We start from the raw sequence: 16059 nt of genomic DNA on the forward strand, positions 1-16059 counted from the left end.
GCCGCCGCGAGGGAGAAAGAGAGGGAAAAGTCACTTTTTGACAACAGTTTTGAATTAAAAAAAAAAAGGAACTTTATAATCGATACGAAGGACATGGACTGATGGACAAGACAAATTTAAGGTGTATACGTGTCATATGTCTATTGGATAAGTGATCTTAATATTCACTGTTTATAAACAAGTCGATTCCCTTGTTATCCTCGTTCTCGCTCCAATAAGAAGATATTAAAAAAAGAGAGAGAGAGAAAGAAAAATCGGAGAAAGAAAAAAGAAACGCTTTCGCTTTCACACCTGGAAACATATAACAAAGCTTCTCAGTTCATGCATATACTCAGATCGGTTAGGGCTCGCTGATTCTTTTTGGGATTTCGGAAGCTAGAAGATCTCTTGGTGGATATTTTGGGTTTCTGTTCTTATGGCGGATCGCGGATCTTTTGGATTTATTAGCACTCCTCGATTAGGTATCTGTTTCTTTATTTCGTTCTTTAGTTTTGTTTGTTTCCCTCTGTCGTTTTGGTTCATTTGCTAGCTTCGATGCCATCTTTTGTTTTTCTGGCCTCCACATTTGACAGGCAAAGTAATCGAGCCCGTGTCCTTTCATTAGAGAGGAACTTGGCTAAGTTCACCTTCTACCTGGTGATGTTCAGCATGATTTTGTTTGATTTTTTGTTTTCCTGATTTTTCGAGGAAGTAGAGTAATTTTCCCATGTTAAATTGAAAGCTGTAAGCTCTGCGATATATTCGAGTTGCTCTGTTGCGTTGGGGATGTTCATATATGTTAATTAGTGGTAGCGTAATAGTGTTAGCGGCTTTTTAATTGACTCAGAGTCAAAAAGGTGTTTGGAGTAATTGGATATTTTGCTTCTTTACGAATTCGCAGATATGGAACGGTTGCTCTCCGAAGCACAACACAGGTGGCTTAGGCCTGCTGAGATTTGTGAAATTCTTCAGAACTATCAGAAGTTTCATATAGCATCAGAGTCTCCCAGCCGACCCGCCAGTATGTTTGTGCCCGAATTCCCTAGTCTACAAGTATTATTTTTCTCTGTATACTAACATCATCTCCCCACCCTTATAGGTGGTTCACTCTTTCTTTTTGATAGGAAGGTGCTGAGATATTTTAGGAAAGACGGACATAACTGGAGGAAGAAGAAAGACGGGAAAACTATAAAAGAAGCTCATGAGAAGCTCAAGGTTAGAATTTTTTTGTGATTTTTCCTTGAGAGTAACATCTTAATGCAGTGTATCTAAATTTTTTAGAGTAACATTGTTAAAGTGTATATAGGTAGGAAGCATTGATGTGCTACATTGTTACTATGCACACGGGGAAGGCAACGAGAATTTCCAGAGACGATGCTACTGGATGCTTGACCAGTGAGTCTGAGAATATCCATATTTCAGTTTTTCTTATTCTGTTGGGAGTGGTGTACTTTCTAGATCTTGGATAGAAAAGGGAACGTTTATGTTCATAAGATGGTGTTACAGAGAAACTTAATCTCTCTGGCTTTTAGATGAGAATAAGGCAGCAAACCTTCATGGCATAGTCGTTACTCGTTACTTGTCTTTTTTTGTTCCTTTAAATCTCTGAGAGGCCTTCACCGGTTAAGTGTGGAACCTCAAAATGTCAACTTTGTCACTATTCTCATGCAATCCTTACAATTGACTAGTACAAGTTGGCTTTGCTTCTTGATATAATATACTTCATAGTGTGTTTTCAGTTTTGTGCTTATATACTCTGTTTTATGTTGTATTGTTACAGAGATCTGATGCATATTGTTTTCGTACACTACTTGGAGGTTAAGGTATAGCTCTTTCTGTCTGTGCTGTTATTAGTATAAAAATAAATTTCCATGACTTCGCATTATATTGTTCTTTTGTAGTCTGGTTTTCTACAGATCTCTTAAGTTCATCTTATATTGTAAATTATACAGGGTAACCGGACAAGTACAGGAATGAAAGAAAACAATTCAAATTCTGTTAATGGCACTGCTTCAGTGAATATTGATTCAACAGCAAGCCCGACCAGCACATTGTCATCATTATGTGAAGATGCTGATTCTGGTATCTCTTTGTATATTATTTTGTATACTTGGTATTTTTGTTCAAAGATATAGTTCTTTCCATGGGATAATAATCGATGTTCATCCTAATATGCGAGGTGTGATGATTTACTTAACTGTGAACATCACATGCTCTTGGTTGTGTGTGTAATTTTCAACACCACCTTATATCAGTTTTGGCGCAGGGGATAGTCATCAAGCAAGTTCTATCTTACGAGTATCTCCTGAACCTCAAACTGGTAATCCTCAGATAAGGGCTAGCATATTAAATTCTTACTATACAAGCTCTGTTTTGAGTACTCACCTGATTTCTGATTTACAGTCTGCATGTTTGATAAGAGTGCCTTTTTTTCCTGTCTAGGAAATCGCAATGGTTGGACATCTGCTTCTGGCATGCGTAGTCTTTCACAGTGTCATGGGAACAGAGTCAAAGAAAATGATTCCCATAGATTATTTGATGTCCAAGCTTGGGATCCCGTCGAGAATTTAGTGACAAGATATGATCAAGCTTGTGATAACTTATTGACTCAGTCTTCTAATAATGAGTCAATGCTGGTGGAAGAGCATACAGACAAAGGCAGGGTGTTAACGGCAGAGCATCTCAGAAATCCTCTTCAAACTCAATTAAATTGGCAGGTAGGGTACTACTTTAATAATTATTCATTTAAGAGCTATGCGTAGAAACATGTCAATGTACAAAAGGGAAAGATGTACTGTGGGGAAAAATCATGGAAATGCGTGATGATGTCATAGCAAATCAAACCCTGAAGCTATATTAGCTGTATTTATGTCTTGCATGTTTTCATTAGCAATTTTCTCAGGGGTTAGATTTCTGCCACTGAAATATTGTTAAAGGTACTTTGTGAAGTTAAATTTATCTGTCGGTCGTAAGAAAAAAGGATAGATTCCATGCCTGCCTGAATCACCTTGAGTTCAGATAGGAAGATAAAAGACATATTACTGTGATGAAGGGTTGTTTTTAATTGCTCTGATTTTGAGATACTCATATCTGTTGATTCCACTTCAGGATGACCAATCATTGCCAAAATGGCCCGTGGATCTGGTTTCACATTCTGGAACGACTGATGACACTGATCTGGCGTTATTTGAGCAAAGTGCACAAGATAATTTTGAGACATTTTCCAATCTCCTTGGCAGTGAAATTCAGCAATCTGTTGGGAATTCTTTTCAAGCTCCTCCTTCAAGTATGGAAATCGAATATATACCTGTAAAGAAATCGCTGTTAAGACACGAAGATAGTTTGAAAAAGGTCGATAGTTTTTCTCGGTGGGCTAGTAAAGAACTTGGCGAGATGGAGGATTTGCAGATGCAGTCTTCGCGTGGAGATATTGCATGGACCACTGTCGATTGTGAAACTGCAGTAGCTGGGCCCTCCTTGAGCCCTTCTCTCTCTGAGGATCAGCGTTTCAGCATAGTTGATTTTTGGCCAAAATGCGCTCATACTGACGCCGAAGTTGAGGTAGCTTCACTGTTCATATTTGAAAAAATGGTTTGGTGGTTTTACCATTCGGTTAATTTGTGTTAGTTTATATTCCAAATTATTTTTTAAACAGTAGCAAAATATTTTGTGCTGGGTGGTAGGGTAAGTCCTTTATTGATTTTCGTTTTTCACTTTATCTACAGGTCATGGTTATTGGGACATTTCTGCTTAGTCCTGAAGAAGTAACAAAATATAACTGGTCATGCATGTTTGGTGAAGTGGAGGTTCCTGCTGAGATATTAGTAGATGGTGTTCTCTGCTGTCATGCTCCACCTCATACAGCTGGTCAAGTGCCCTTTTATATTACATGTTCCAACAGATTTGCTTGCAGTGAATTGCGAGAATTTGATTTCCTTTCTGGTTCTACCAAAAAAATCGATGCTGCTGATTTGTATGGTACATATACAAATGAAGCATCACTTCAGTTGCGGTTTGAAAGGCTGCTTGCTCGCAGAGCTTCTGTTCACGAACACCATATATTTGAAGATGTCGAGGAGAAACGAAGAAAAATCAGTAAAATCATGTTACTAAAGGAGGAAAAAGAGTACCTCCTTCCAGGGACATGTGAGAGAGATTCACCCAAACAAGAACCAAAAGGACTGCTTATCAGGGAACAGCTTGAAGAAGAACTCTATGCATGGCTCATCCATAAAGTGACTGAACAGGGTAAAGGTCCAAACATACTGGATGAAGATGGACAGGGTGTTTTACACTTTGTTGCAGCGCTTGGGTATGATTGGGCTATAAAACCGATTTTAGCAGCAGCAGTTAACATTAACTTCCGCGATGCAAATGGGTGGTCCGCCCTTCATTGGGCTGCGTTTAGTGGCAGGTAAAAGATCTCTATCTTACATTTCTTTTTAGATTCTCAAATAGATGCGTCTTAAACTCTGTATTAGTTGGTCCACATTTCCATATCAAACTAACACTGTTTTCTGTGAACATCAGGGAGGAAACTGTCGCTGTGCTTGTCTCTCTAGGTGCTGATGCTGGGGCATTGACGGATCCATCTCCAGAGCTTCCATTGGGTAAAACAGCTGCTGATTTGGCTTACGTAAATGGACACAGGGGAATCTCGGGTTTTCTCGCAGAGTCTTCCTTAACTAGTTACCTTGAAAAGCTAACAATGGACTCGAAGGAAAACAGTTCTGCCAAAGCTTGTGGACCAAAAGCTGTTCAAACAGTCTCTGAGCGAACTGCTGCTCCTATGAGCTATGGCGATGTACCAGAAACACTTTCCTTGAAGGATTCACTTACCGCTGTCCGTAATGCTACACAAGCAGCTGATCGTCTTCATCAAGTATTCAGGATGCAATCGTTCCAGAGGAAACAGCTGACCGAGTTTGGCAATGATGACGAGAACGATATCTCCAACGAGTTAGCTGTTTCATTTGCATCTTCTACAATTAAGAATCCAGGACATAGTGATGTCTCTGTTCATTCTGCTGCTACCCATATCCAGAAAAACTATCGTGGTTGGAAGAAGAGGAAAGAGTTTCTCTTAATCCGACAAAGAGTAGTTAAGATTCAGGTTTGTCTGTTTACCCCTTTTTTTTTCTTTCCTTATAACTCTGTCTATTTTATCATTGCTTGAATCTCCATGTTTTTTTTTATCTTTAGGCTCATGTGAGAGGACATCAGGTCCGGAAACAATACAAACCAATCGTCTGGTCTGTGGGATTACTCGAGAAAATCATTTTACGTTGGAGACGCAAAGGTAGTGGCTTAAGAGGGTTTAAACGCAATGCAGTCGCCAAAACCGTGGAACCAGAACCGCCTGTATCAGTAGTTTGTCCTAAGATACCAGAGGAAGATGACTATGATTTTCTAGAAAAGGGAAGAAAGCAAACCGAGGAAAGGCTTCAAAAGGCCCTCACTCGGGTTAAGTCCATGGTTCAATACCCAGAAGCACGAGATCAATACCGTAGACTCCTGACCGTTGTCGAGGGCTTCCGTGAAAACGAGGTAACCCTAAACCCATAATATAACATAAACGCAGATTATAGAAATGCAGTATCATATTTGGTTGAATTTCTTGTGATAAATTGTTGAACAGGCTTCATCAAGTTCATCTATGAACAACAGGGAGGAACTACTAGTCAACTGTGAAGAAGACGACCTAATTGACATTGATTCTCTTTTGAACGATGACACTTTGATGTCTCTTTCTCCTTGATAGACATTTCCGACTCGTATGTATGTTCATTTTCTTCTCCTTTTATCATCATCTGGTATTCATTTTCATTCTTTTACTTTCTAACTTTTCTGCTTTCTCTGTAAATACCATAGTTGATATCACCATTTTATTAATTACTTTGGATTTAGATTCAGAATATAGAATATTCAGAGGTTTTCTATTGTTTGACATATTCAGAGTTATACATTATATAGTTTACTTATCATATTCAATATGGCTTTTTCTCAGTTAATATTTTATCGTCAAGTGTTCGATTATTCTGTGGTATATATTTCGAATAGTGGTATGGTGGTATTGAAGGTAAATTGATTACAAATCCGGATCGACGTGCCATTTTTTCTACCAGATTTGGATTTGCATGCCACTTTAAAGAAAAATAAAATAAAATTGTAACTCTGGATTTCCTATTAACGGACGGAAAAATTGGATTGATGGGCAAGGCTGTAGAATATGGAAACTTAACAAATAATTTATATAAAACTGTGAAATATTTCTGTATTATGATTTATTTTGTCAGGGAAATAAGTTCGTCTGTATATAAAAAAGTGGCTTGACTTGCTTTAAACGTAATTTTCCACGAGTGGAAAAGTTCATCAAGAGAAAAGGACAAAAAAATTGAAGATCAGGAAATTAACAATTTGTACACTGTTTAATTAAAAAAAAATGAAACGATTAGAGAGGAAATTAAGATTAAAAACCAATTAGAAAATAAATTTCGACTCGAAAAGAAGATTCGCCTTGGTCACCGCCGACCCGAGTTCACGGCTCACCAAGTAAGTCATCAGATAAAAAGTATTTTAACAACACTGCCTGCGCACGATAGCATTTTCCTTCTTCGAAAAACATCTCCTTCTCCTCTTTTTCTTTCCCCTTTGCTCTCTTAAACCCTCCTAAAACCCTTCGCTGTCTCTCTCTCCTTCTGCCAGATCGCAGTTATGTCGAATACGCTGACTTTGATTCAAAGCAATGCGTCGAATCCGAAAGTCTGGGTTGTGATCGGCGTGACGGTGGCCGGGATCGTGATCCTGGCGGAGACCCGTAAGCGGCGGATCAAAGCCCTTAGACAAGAGGACTTTGGTGCTTTCTTAGATCGTTTCGAACTTCTTCCTTTTCCTCCTCCGCCTCCTCCGGCCGCCAAACAATCCCTCTCCGGTCTTACCTTCTCCATCTCCGACGCGTATGTCCCTCTCTCCCAATTTCTTCGCTTTTTTTCTGTCATCGGTTTTCCTTTTCTAAAAAACAAAATACTTGATCTTCCTCTCGCGCGTTTTTGCTTTTCTTCTTTATATTACGATCTCACTTGAAAGTTTTGAAATTTTGTGGTTTAATTAAATTTTTGACTTTACTTAGACGAAGTCGTGGGCAATTAATGAAGAAGCTTCTTTTGGGGATATGGCTGTTTTTTTAACAGGTTCGATGTTAAGAATTATATCACAGGATTTGGTAGTCCACAATGGAAGAAGACTCACGAGGCTGCAGAGAAAACTGCTGTGGTTGTGACAACGCTCTTGAAAAATGGAGCTACTTGTGTTGCCAAGACGATCATGGATGAGCTGGGTTTTGGGTATTTCTCCATTCCCTTCTTTCTGCCCATGAAATGGGTTTTCGGAAATTGGTTTGAAATTAATTTGAATGTGATTTTTACAGGATAACTGGTGAAAACAAGCATTATGGCACTCCCATTAATCCATTGATGCCATCTAATGTTCCTGGAGGCTGTTCCAGTGGCTCAGCAGTTTCTGTTGGTGCCGAACTCGTTGACTTTTCACTTGGTATTGTTAATCTCTTCTTTGTTTTCTCTTGGCAATGTGCTTTTTTTGTCTACTTATGTTTACCAATGTGCTTTGATTTGCAGGGATTGATACCACTGGCGGTGTAAGAATCCCAGCATCATTCTGTGGTGTTCTCGGCTTCCGACCATCTCAAGGTACTGTTTCTTCAGTTGGAGTTTTGCCCAATTCCCAGAGCCTAGAGACTGTTGGTAAGCGACATTCTTTTTCGCCTTTCTTTGAACAATCTTTGGCAAAGTATTACATTCATCGATTGGGAGTTTTTAGTGTATTTATTCTTTTGATCTATTCTGTAGGATGGTTTGCTCGTGACCCATCTGTTTTATGTCAAGTTGGACATGCCTTATTAAATCTGAGTGCAGTAACACATAAAAGGCAAAGATCTTTTATCTTCGCTGATGATCTGTTCGAGCTCTCTGATATTCCTAAGCAAAAGTCAGTGCATGTTGTCAGAAAGGCAATCGAAAATCTATCTGGCTGTAAGTTTGCTTTAGTGTTGCTTCCTTCTCTTTGCCCTCCTCTAGATTCGTATCTTATGTCTCTTGACCACTGGCTCGTGCAGACCAAACTCCAAAACATATTAACGTCAGTCAACATGTTGCTTCAAATGTACCAAGTCTTGCGGAATTCTGTGAGCAATCTGGAAAATCGAAAAAATCATCATCAACATTGAGGGCTCTTTCATCTGTGATGTTATCAATACAAAGGTACTTAAGAAGCTTTCTCTTATTGTGAAGTCACTATATTTTTATCTTGAATTTTTCATCACATCAATTCGTCTGGTACAATAAAAGATTGCTTTTTTCTTCTCTTTTTGCTGGAGGTAACTAGTTTTCTTCTTAAATTGTGTTCTATGCATTTATGGTAAAAATCAAGTTTTTCTTTCAACCAGGCATGAGTTCAAAACAAATCATGAAGAATGGTCGCAAACATGCAAATCGTTTCTAGGGCCAAGATTCTCCAATGATGTTGTTGCAGCTCTGAAGAGCAGAAACGACAGCATTAAATCTCTCTACAGAGTGAAAACTGAGATGCGGGCCACCATTCAGAGCCTTCTAAAGGTATTCTTCCATCTTGGAAATTTTAATTTTTTCTAATGCCGCAACATCGGTGTCTTGGGGACATTTTGCCATTGAAATACAGAAAATTGGAGATGTTGCATTGTTAAGGCTCATTTTTGGGGGGAGGGATTCTACTCTGCTTTGTAGTTCTATAATATTATGATAAAAATATATACGCTATCTGATTACTAGGAAGATGGAATTTTGGTGATCCCCACAGTTGCTGATCCCCCGCCAAAGCTTAACACAAAGAAGAACTTTTTGAATGAGTTTCTTGATCGAAATTACGCACTCTCAAGCATTGCTAGCATGTCTGGGTGTTGTCAGGTATATTTCCAGTTCCTCTTTCTCATTTTGAGTTCCCCTTTTGTTACTCTTGAGGCTTGAGTAATAACACAGATCTGTATACATATCCTACAGGTTACGATTCCTTTAGGGATGCATGGTGACTGCCCAATATCCGTTTCGTTTCTTACTTGCTATGGAGGTGATAAGTTCCTTCTCGATACAATTATCGATGTATACGCATCCCTTCAGGACCAAGCTGATATTGCATCCAGCTTAGCTCCAGTGACTGAGTCCGATGGTATGGAGGTTTCTGAAGTTATGAAGGAAAAGGTAAAAGTCTCTTTTGTGCTATCTTCTGAACAAGAAAAACAAATCTTTTCTTGGCTTTTCTGAATTTGAAAAATAGTATTTATGATTCTGGAGTTGGAATGATCTTTTTCTAAAGAAAGTTGCGGTGGATAAATGTAATTCCAGGGAAATGCTGCATACAAGGGGCGGCAATGGAATAAGGCAGTGAGTTTTTATACTGAAGCTATCAAATTGAATGGAGCAAATGCTACTTATTTTTGCAATAGAGCTGCAGCTTACTTGGAACTTGGCCGGTAAATGGTTCTCTTCATATCTTTCATTCTGATCGGAAGATAGTTTGTTATTCCCATCTGATCTGAGAGTTTGTTTATAGCTTTCAACAAGCTGAAGAAGATTGTACCGAGGCTGTATCGATCGATAAGAAGGTGCAAACTTATTATTTCTCCATATTCCATTCTATTGCATAATTTCTTTTGTTACATTCAGTTTAGCTGAATCAAATACTCTTCAATTTTCTTTTGGGGGATTTGGGGACATGATATATGTGAAATCTAGAGCAATTCTAATAGCACGAATGATTCACAAATGTATTGCAATTATGCTATCTTCTAGCTGTTGGATTCAGTTTCGTTACCACTCACTCACGAAAGACACAGCCACGTATGATTCATAGAATTCAAAGAAGTTGGGATATTGATTCTTATAGTTATTGTTTCCTACAGAATGTAAAAGCATATTTGAGACGAGGGACTGCTAGAGAATCACTTATACGGTACAAGGAAGCTGCTGCAGGTAACTAAACCTAACTCCGACTAGATTTTATTTTCCTTATCACATTTGGGAGACTTGTTCTTTGATCAGTACCGCTTTTTAAGGCTCTGAATGTTAAATGCATCTAGCTAATCTAGATGGTCAATTACAGAGACATTTAACCTGATTATTGTCAGTTCTTATATGAAAGTTACTCTTTGTGTATGGTTTTGGAGCGTAACAAATGGTTTAATATCTCTGCAGATTTCAGGCACGCATTGGTCCTTGAACCACAGAACAAGACGGCAAAGAATGCTGAGAAGCGACTCCGAAAACTCATGAGTTAGAAAGAGCAAAAGATAATTTTTCACCAAGCTTTTCTTTTTTTTCTCTAAAACCCTAAAAGGAAAGGTTTTGAGTATTGGGTTCATGATTGAATCATTGAAACTCCAACATATGAATAATTTTGTGGTTTATTTAATTCCGGTTACTTCTGTACAGATTGGAACTGAACCTTGGTTCCTCTAAATTACTTGATCGGATGTCTGGGTTTTTTTGGCTTTATTTGTTTCCACTGCGGTACTTTAACAATTACAAACTCCCACAAGTCCTTCACTGTAATTTCGTAAATTATATGAACGGACCATAAGTCACGTTTATTATGGATTCTCCACAAGTAACTGAAACCAGCGCTTTTTTTTATTCTCTTCCGTTTCATCGTCGTCACGCCTTTTCACCTCCTCCTCTCTGTTTCATTTTCGAAAATTATTGTTTCAGATAAAAAAAAAAAATTATATTATCCAAGAATGTTTGATCATCTGAAATTGTTGCGATGCTTCAGCTTCACGGCGTCGCGTGATTGGTTATTCCGGCAATCATTCGCAAACGCCGGTCTACGTTCCGTCACCACCGATCTCTCCCACGGCAATTCGATTGCGTCGACGGCTATGCATTGTTGGATCCCTAAATCCCCAAATCGATCTAAACCTAACCTTCTCCTCGTCCACGGATTCGGAGCAAACGCAATGTGGCAATACGGCGAACATCTCCGGGCTTTCACCGGCCGATTCAACGTCTACGTTCCCGATCTCCTCTTCTTCGGTTTGTCTTCCACATCCGAACCGAACCGATCCGAATCATTCCAGGCTCGATGTCTGATGAAGTTAATGGAAGCGCACGGAGTCCAGAGGATGAACATCGTCGGGATTAGCTACGGTGGATTCGTTGGTTACAGTTTAGCGTCGCAGTTCCCGGAGAAAGTTGAGAAGCTGGTGCTATGCTGCGCCGGGGTTTGTTTGGAGGAGAAAGATATGGAGGATGGATTGTTCAAGGTTCCAAATCTCGAAGAAGCCACCGGAATTTTGATTCCTCAGACGCCGGAAAAGCTTAAGGAACTCATTAGCTTCTCTTTCGTTAAGCCCATCAAAGGTGTTCCCTCGTTTTTTCTATGGGATTTTATCGATGTAAGTTATTGTTCTTGATTTCTTTTTTTTTCAATGATTAATTTTGGTTTGTTTTTGTTTTATTGATTATTTTGTTTTCGTTTTAAATGTGAAAGGTAATGTGTACGGAGTTTGTAGAGGAGAAGAGAGATTTGATCAAATCAATACTCAAAGATCGGAGACTTTCAGATCTTCCTAAGATCAAACAGGTGAAACTACAAACTTTAAGATTTCTTTTTCAGATTCTTTTTTTTTTTTTTTAAGATTGAATGGTTACGTAAATTTTGCAGTTGCTGTAAAGTTGTGAATTTTTGTTTTGTTAAATTAGAAAACTTTGATCATATGGGGAGAAGAAGATCAAATATTTCCACTGGAACTAGGGTATAGATTGAAAAGGTAAACAACATGTTTCAACTCTGAGATTACCATTTCTTTTTTCTGTGAAACAGCATGTTATAATTATAATATCAATATGCATATAAAATGTAAATAAATACGTGGTGAAACAGACATATAGGAGAAAATGCAGAGATAGTGGTGATCAAGAAAGCAGGACACGCTGTGAATTTGGAGAAGTCCAAAGAGTTCCTCAAGCACTTGAAATCTTTCCTCATCGACTCTTTGTGAATTACTGTTTTATGTATTCTTTTTCGTAAATGACAAAACCATTTATTTAACTGTATTTCGCGTTACTGCATTTTGAGAGGGTGATCTTTTCTTTGTTATCGAAAACATAACGTCAAATTAAGGAATCACGGTTTCTCACAACACGATTTAAAAAATAAATAAAAAAATAACAGACCTTGATGATCCACAATAGTTTGAAAAAGGAAGTCCTAGAGATTTTCTAAATGGGCTGTATCTTTGACTTGATGGGCTTTGAGGAACATTACTCTTAACAAATCATGATACTGAACAAAAACTTGTTTGGTTTTAAATAAAAACACAAATATATTTGAGGGTGATATAAAATAAGGGAACTTATAGTTCTATATATTATGATCTAATCTACTTCAATGAAAAAACAAATGTTGTGTTGTTATGTTTGGGTTTGCTTTGGAACGGAGAAAAAATGTGTACATTGGCCAAACTCCAGAATTTTATAACTTAAGTCAATATCCCTTTTTTGAAAAAAAAAATATCATGCTTCTATTTTATCTGGCTCTCTTATCTTCAGTTTTGTTGTGTATATATGTTAAGCTCGAATTACATAGGGAAGATTCCAAAAATATTGACTCCTATATAAACATGACAAGAGAAATGGGACCAATCTGTGCATTGAGGAGATTAATTGGTTAGTCAACATGAGAAGCTGGTCGGTCGGTCGGCGGCAATATAAGACCAACGTACCTCACAATATCAATTGATTAACAAACCCAACCTTGTCCTAAACCTAAAGATTATACTAATTGCTTAAACAATAGAAGGTAAACCATTCTACTGATTTAATAATGTGTTTTATGGTTAAATTACAATGATGTTGTTGGTTAATTATGGCATTTCTAAAGGACTTTGAGAAAGTTAGTATTAATTACGTTGCATGTGGATTATAATCCCATTTATCATCGATTTCTTTCTGGCTCATGCATTCGTGATGAAATTATAGAATTAAGTAAGTAAAGAGCTAGGAATTACTTTAATTTGGTATTGGCTGTTTGTGCGGACTAATAATTATTGAAGCTCTTGTGGGTTTGATATAATTGCCGGCACACGTCGAATGCAGACGAATACTTGTGACGTTTAACATTAAGAATCACAGGACAACAAGTTTCAATTTAAGACGGACCCTTATCTATATATATTATTAATACCAAACTTCTTAATAATTTGATAGGACTTACGTTTCTTTCGCTAGTCTTTTTCAGTATCTCATGTCAATAGAAAAGTTTTTTTTTTTTTCTATGAAGAAAAGTTTAATTATTGTGGCTGTTGAAGCAGTGTCGTTGTCACTATACAAGTGTGTCGTGTTTTTGGCTACGATGATTTGAGTTTTTATGTTCGTTTTTATCCGCTTGCATTATATAATATATAGCTGTATGTTTTTCTTTATAATTAAAAATAATAGTATGTTTTTTAAAAAATTTAGAATTTATTTTGACAACGAATGAAAAACTAAAGACCATCTTCAGCGATTTGTTCCAGGCTTCCAGCAAACAAAAAAAAATAAAAATAGCGTTACAACAATTAATGTTACAGCTTTGATGGAAATTACTTTTTTTTTTATAACTCAGTTGAAACTTTGTAATTTGTTGCTGCTACTGCGCTACAAACGGAGGGAAAACTTTACTGACCTACGGTCTTTTTACTTCTATTTTCTTAGAAAGTTATCAGTTATCGTAAATATTCTTCTTTTTAATGTTAGACACATCTTTAAAACTTTCTTACGCGCGCAGTTTTGAAGCCATTGAATATAATCACATGTTTCATGCTTTTATCTTTGTTTCGTATATACAACTTCTACATTCTTTGACCCAAGATAAAAGGAAAAAGGAGCAAGACAATGGTCCAAGTGGGCATGCATGCAACATTTGCCCATAAGTGATACGACTATTACGTTTTACTCTTAAAGTCAAAAGTTATGATATGGAGGAGAATGGGTATTTTAACATTACATACGACTTCGTTTGCTAACTTTAATTGACTTCGCCGACATATATACATATGGTCCTACTTTCAAAACTTCATATTTTTCAAGTAGATATATATTCAATCAACAATTAATTGTTATATATATTACTTCTTAATAATAATTGAAATTCTTTTAAAATCATTGAAAAAATTAGTTTTTCATTCATTTTATTTATATCATCTCATTTGAATTTGAAACATGTTTTTTCATTCTATATCTTAATTTTGTAGGTTTCCAATTGAATAGCAACGACAATTAATAATATAATATGGGTTCGTTAGGTCATATGTAGCTGCTGATTGATATTTTTTTGAAGTTAGGTTATATGTACACATATATGAGTTCGTGCATTATGTATGATTAATCGTATCACGTATAATTTGTCGCTTTCACAAGACATTAAAACATAAAACGTGTCTCATTTCATGCCAAGTTGCTAACGAAGCATATAATGGCGTTGATATTATTTCATAATTTCGCCGCCTTGTGATCAGTGTTTAGCTCTACGAATCACATTGGCAATTACATATGCCTACCACACGCACGCTCACACCAGCAAAACATTAATTGTTAAGAGTTGATGAGAAACATTTAGCTTTCAAATAGATCAAATCAAAGTTGTATTATATCCATATCACTCTATTGGTTGGAGAAATGATATTAACAACAGTTCACAGTTAATGTAAGGGAAATTGGATGTCGATACGTTATTATCATATATACAATTGTAAACAAAAAAATGGAAAATGATTTTATGAAAGACGATGTGACATAAAAAATAAGTATAAACGAAAATTCGATTCTCTTAGGAAAAATGGTGACTGTCATCCATTTGGCATAACAGTTCTTGTATCAGAAAAACAATTTTATATATTGATTAGAATTAAGTTTCGTTTATTATACACTGACAAATTCTGTAGTTACAAAGTGTAAAAAATCAACTTTGAATCTGTTAAAACAGGCGGTAACTGCAACTTTTTCACTTGATACTGTATTTTGTTTTGTTACTTTCTCAAAAATATAGTACGGCAAAACTAGATTATGTTTTACTGAGAATGATAAAAATGTTCACGAGTTAAAAATAAGGCGAGGTAAATATTATTACCAATCTTATTCCTATCACACAAGAGAGAGTAGTTCTGACTTCGAGTTCTGACAATGTGACGTAAACTATATTTTCAGGTTTTAATAAACTTACTTACATGTAGGACCTACGAGACTCGTCTTCCTCGTATGTCGTGCCTAGAAGTTAGAAAATCCACCGGCTATGGTTTTTACTCTAGTGTCTAAATGAATTTGATTTACAAGAGAAATATCAAAATCAAATGTGGATACATCTATGGCGTAAAAATAAGTTTGCCATGGTTTTAAGTTTTAACCACAAATAAAATTGTAGAGCATTTGTTTTCATGTGTGTAACAAAATTGGTTGCGGTCTCATCAAAGAACACTTTAGGGTATATAATTATTTTCATTTTGAAACTCATTTTATAGTTTTTTTTAAATAAAAAAAAATTGATTCCGCATCATTCAATGCACAAACAAAGTTGTGTATATAAAAACTTGCAACATTCTAGAATTTAGAGAAGAAAGTTAGTAAAGCTATATTAAAAAAGGCGAAGAATAACTAAAGTTAAAGAGATTTTCGAAAAAACAAAAGGCTAAAGAAACAGAAGAAGAGTGAGTGGACCTTAGAGCATCCGCAACTCAAACTTACTTTAATCTCTTATTTATTTGTTTAATATTAAAAGTGTCAGGTGTCCAAAAAGAAACGTTTTTACCAGTCCTCATTTAAGAAATGTCTTCAGCCTGTTTCTCCTCTGCATTCATTTTTTTAATCAAAAAAATTACTAAAGATGCTTGTGGGAGACTGCATTGCGGATGTTCTTACCCTAGCAGATGTAAGGGCAATAATTGATGTTGGAAAGGGCGTGGTTTGTACGCCTTACCCAAGCTACTGACTGCTTCTGCTCAAACACTTTATATATTTCTATACAAACACCCAATTTATATAGACTGATATAATACATTAT

General features: G+C 36.6%; 3 protein-coding genes across 5 annotated transcripts; all 3 read left to right on the top strand.

Moving 5' to 3' along the window:
- Positions 1-224: 224 nt before the first annotated feature.
- Positions 225-5920, top strand: LOC18019455 (calmodulin-binding transcription activator 1). Of its 3 annotated transcripts, XM_024156049.1 has the most exons (14): positions 365-461; positions 881-1000; positions 1079-1194; positions 1286-1374; positions 1760-1802; positions 1932-2061; positions 2235-2299; positions 2422-2499; positions 2589-2696; positions 3088-3540; positions 3705-4393; positions 4510-5092; positions 5182-5526; positions 5618-5920. In XM_024156049.1, exons 1-14 carry the CDS (start codon positions 416-418, stop codon positions 5735-5737), a joined length of 2985 nt encoding a protein of 994 aa, XP_024011817.1. In that variant the 5' UTR covers positions 365-415; the 3' UTR covers positions 5738-5920. The 3 variants fall into 3 exon arrangements, with proteins under 3 accessions (XP_006399418.1, XP_024011817.1, XP_006399419.2); XM_006399355.2 differs by having other exon boundaries at positions 225-461; positions 2246-2299; positions 2422-2696; XM_006399356.2 differs by lacking the exons at positions 365-461; positions 881-1000 and having other exon boundaries at positions 1160-1194; positions 1277-1374; positions 2246-2299; positions 2422-2696.
- Positions 5921-6611: 691 nt separating this feature from the next.
- On the top strand, positions 6612-10515 carry LOC18019456 (outer envelope protein 64, mitochondrial). Its single transcript, XM_006399357.2, has 13 exons — positions 6612-6935; positions 7170-7322; positions 7406-7530; positions 7614-7739; positions 7845-8027; positions 8111-8255; positions 8441-8609; positions 8802-8936; positions 9030-9227; positions 9372-9499; positions 9580-9631; positions 9929-9998; positions 10221-10515. Exons 1-13 carry the CDS (start codon positions 6694-6696, stop codon positions 10301-10303), a joined length of 1809 nt encoding a protein of 602 aa, XP_006399420.1. The 5' UTR covers positions 6612-6693; the 3' UTR covers positions 10304-10515.
- A 158-nt stretch (positions 10516-10673) lies between these two features.
- On the top strand, positions 10674-12105 carry LOC18019457 (2-hydroxy-6-oxo-2,4-heptadienoate hydrolase). Its single transcript, XM_024156512.1, has 4 exons — positions 10674-11419; positions 11515-11607; positions 11727-11794; positions 11908-12105. Exons 1-4 carry the CDS (start codon positions 10763-10765, stop codon positions 12023-12025), a joined length of 936 nt encoding a protein of 311 aa, XP_024012280.1. The 5' UTR covers positions 10674-10762; the 3' UTR covers positions 12026-12105.
- Positions 12106-16059: the final 3954 nt, after the last annotated feature.

Source organism: Eutrema salsugineum, unplaced genomic scaffold (assembly GCF_000478725.1).
Source record: "Eutrema salsugineum unplaced genomic scaffold, Eutsalg1_0 scaffold_2, whole genome shotgun sequence".
NCBI classification, from domain to species: Eukaryota; Viridiplantae; Streptophyta; class Magnoliopsida; order Brassicales; family Brassicaceae; genus Eutrema; species Eutrema salsugineum.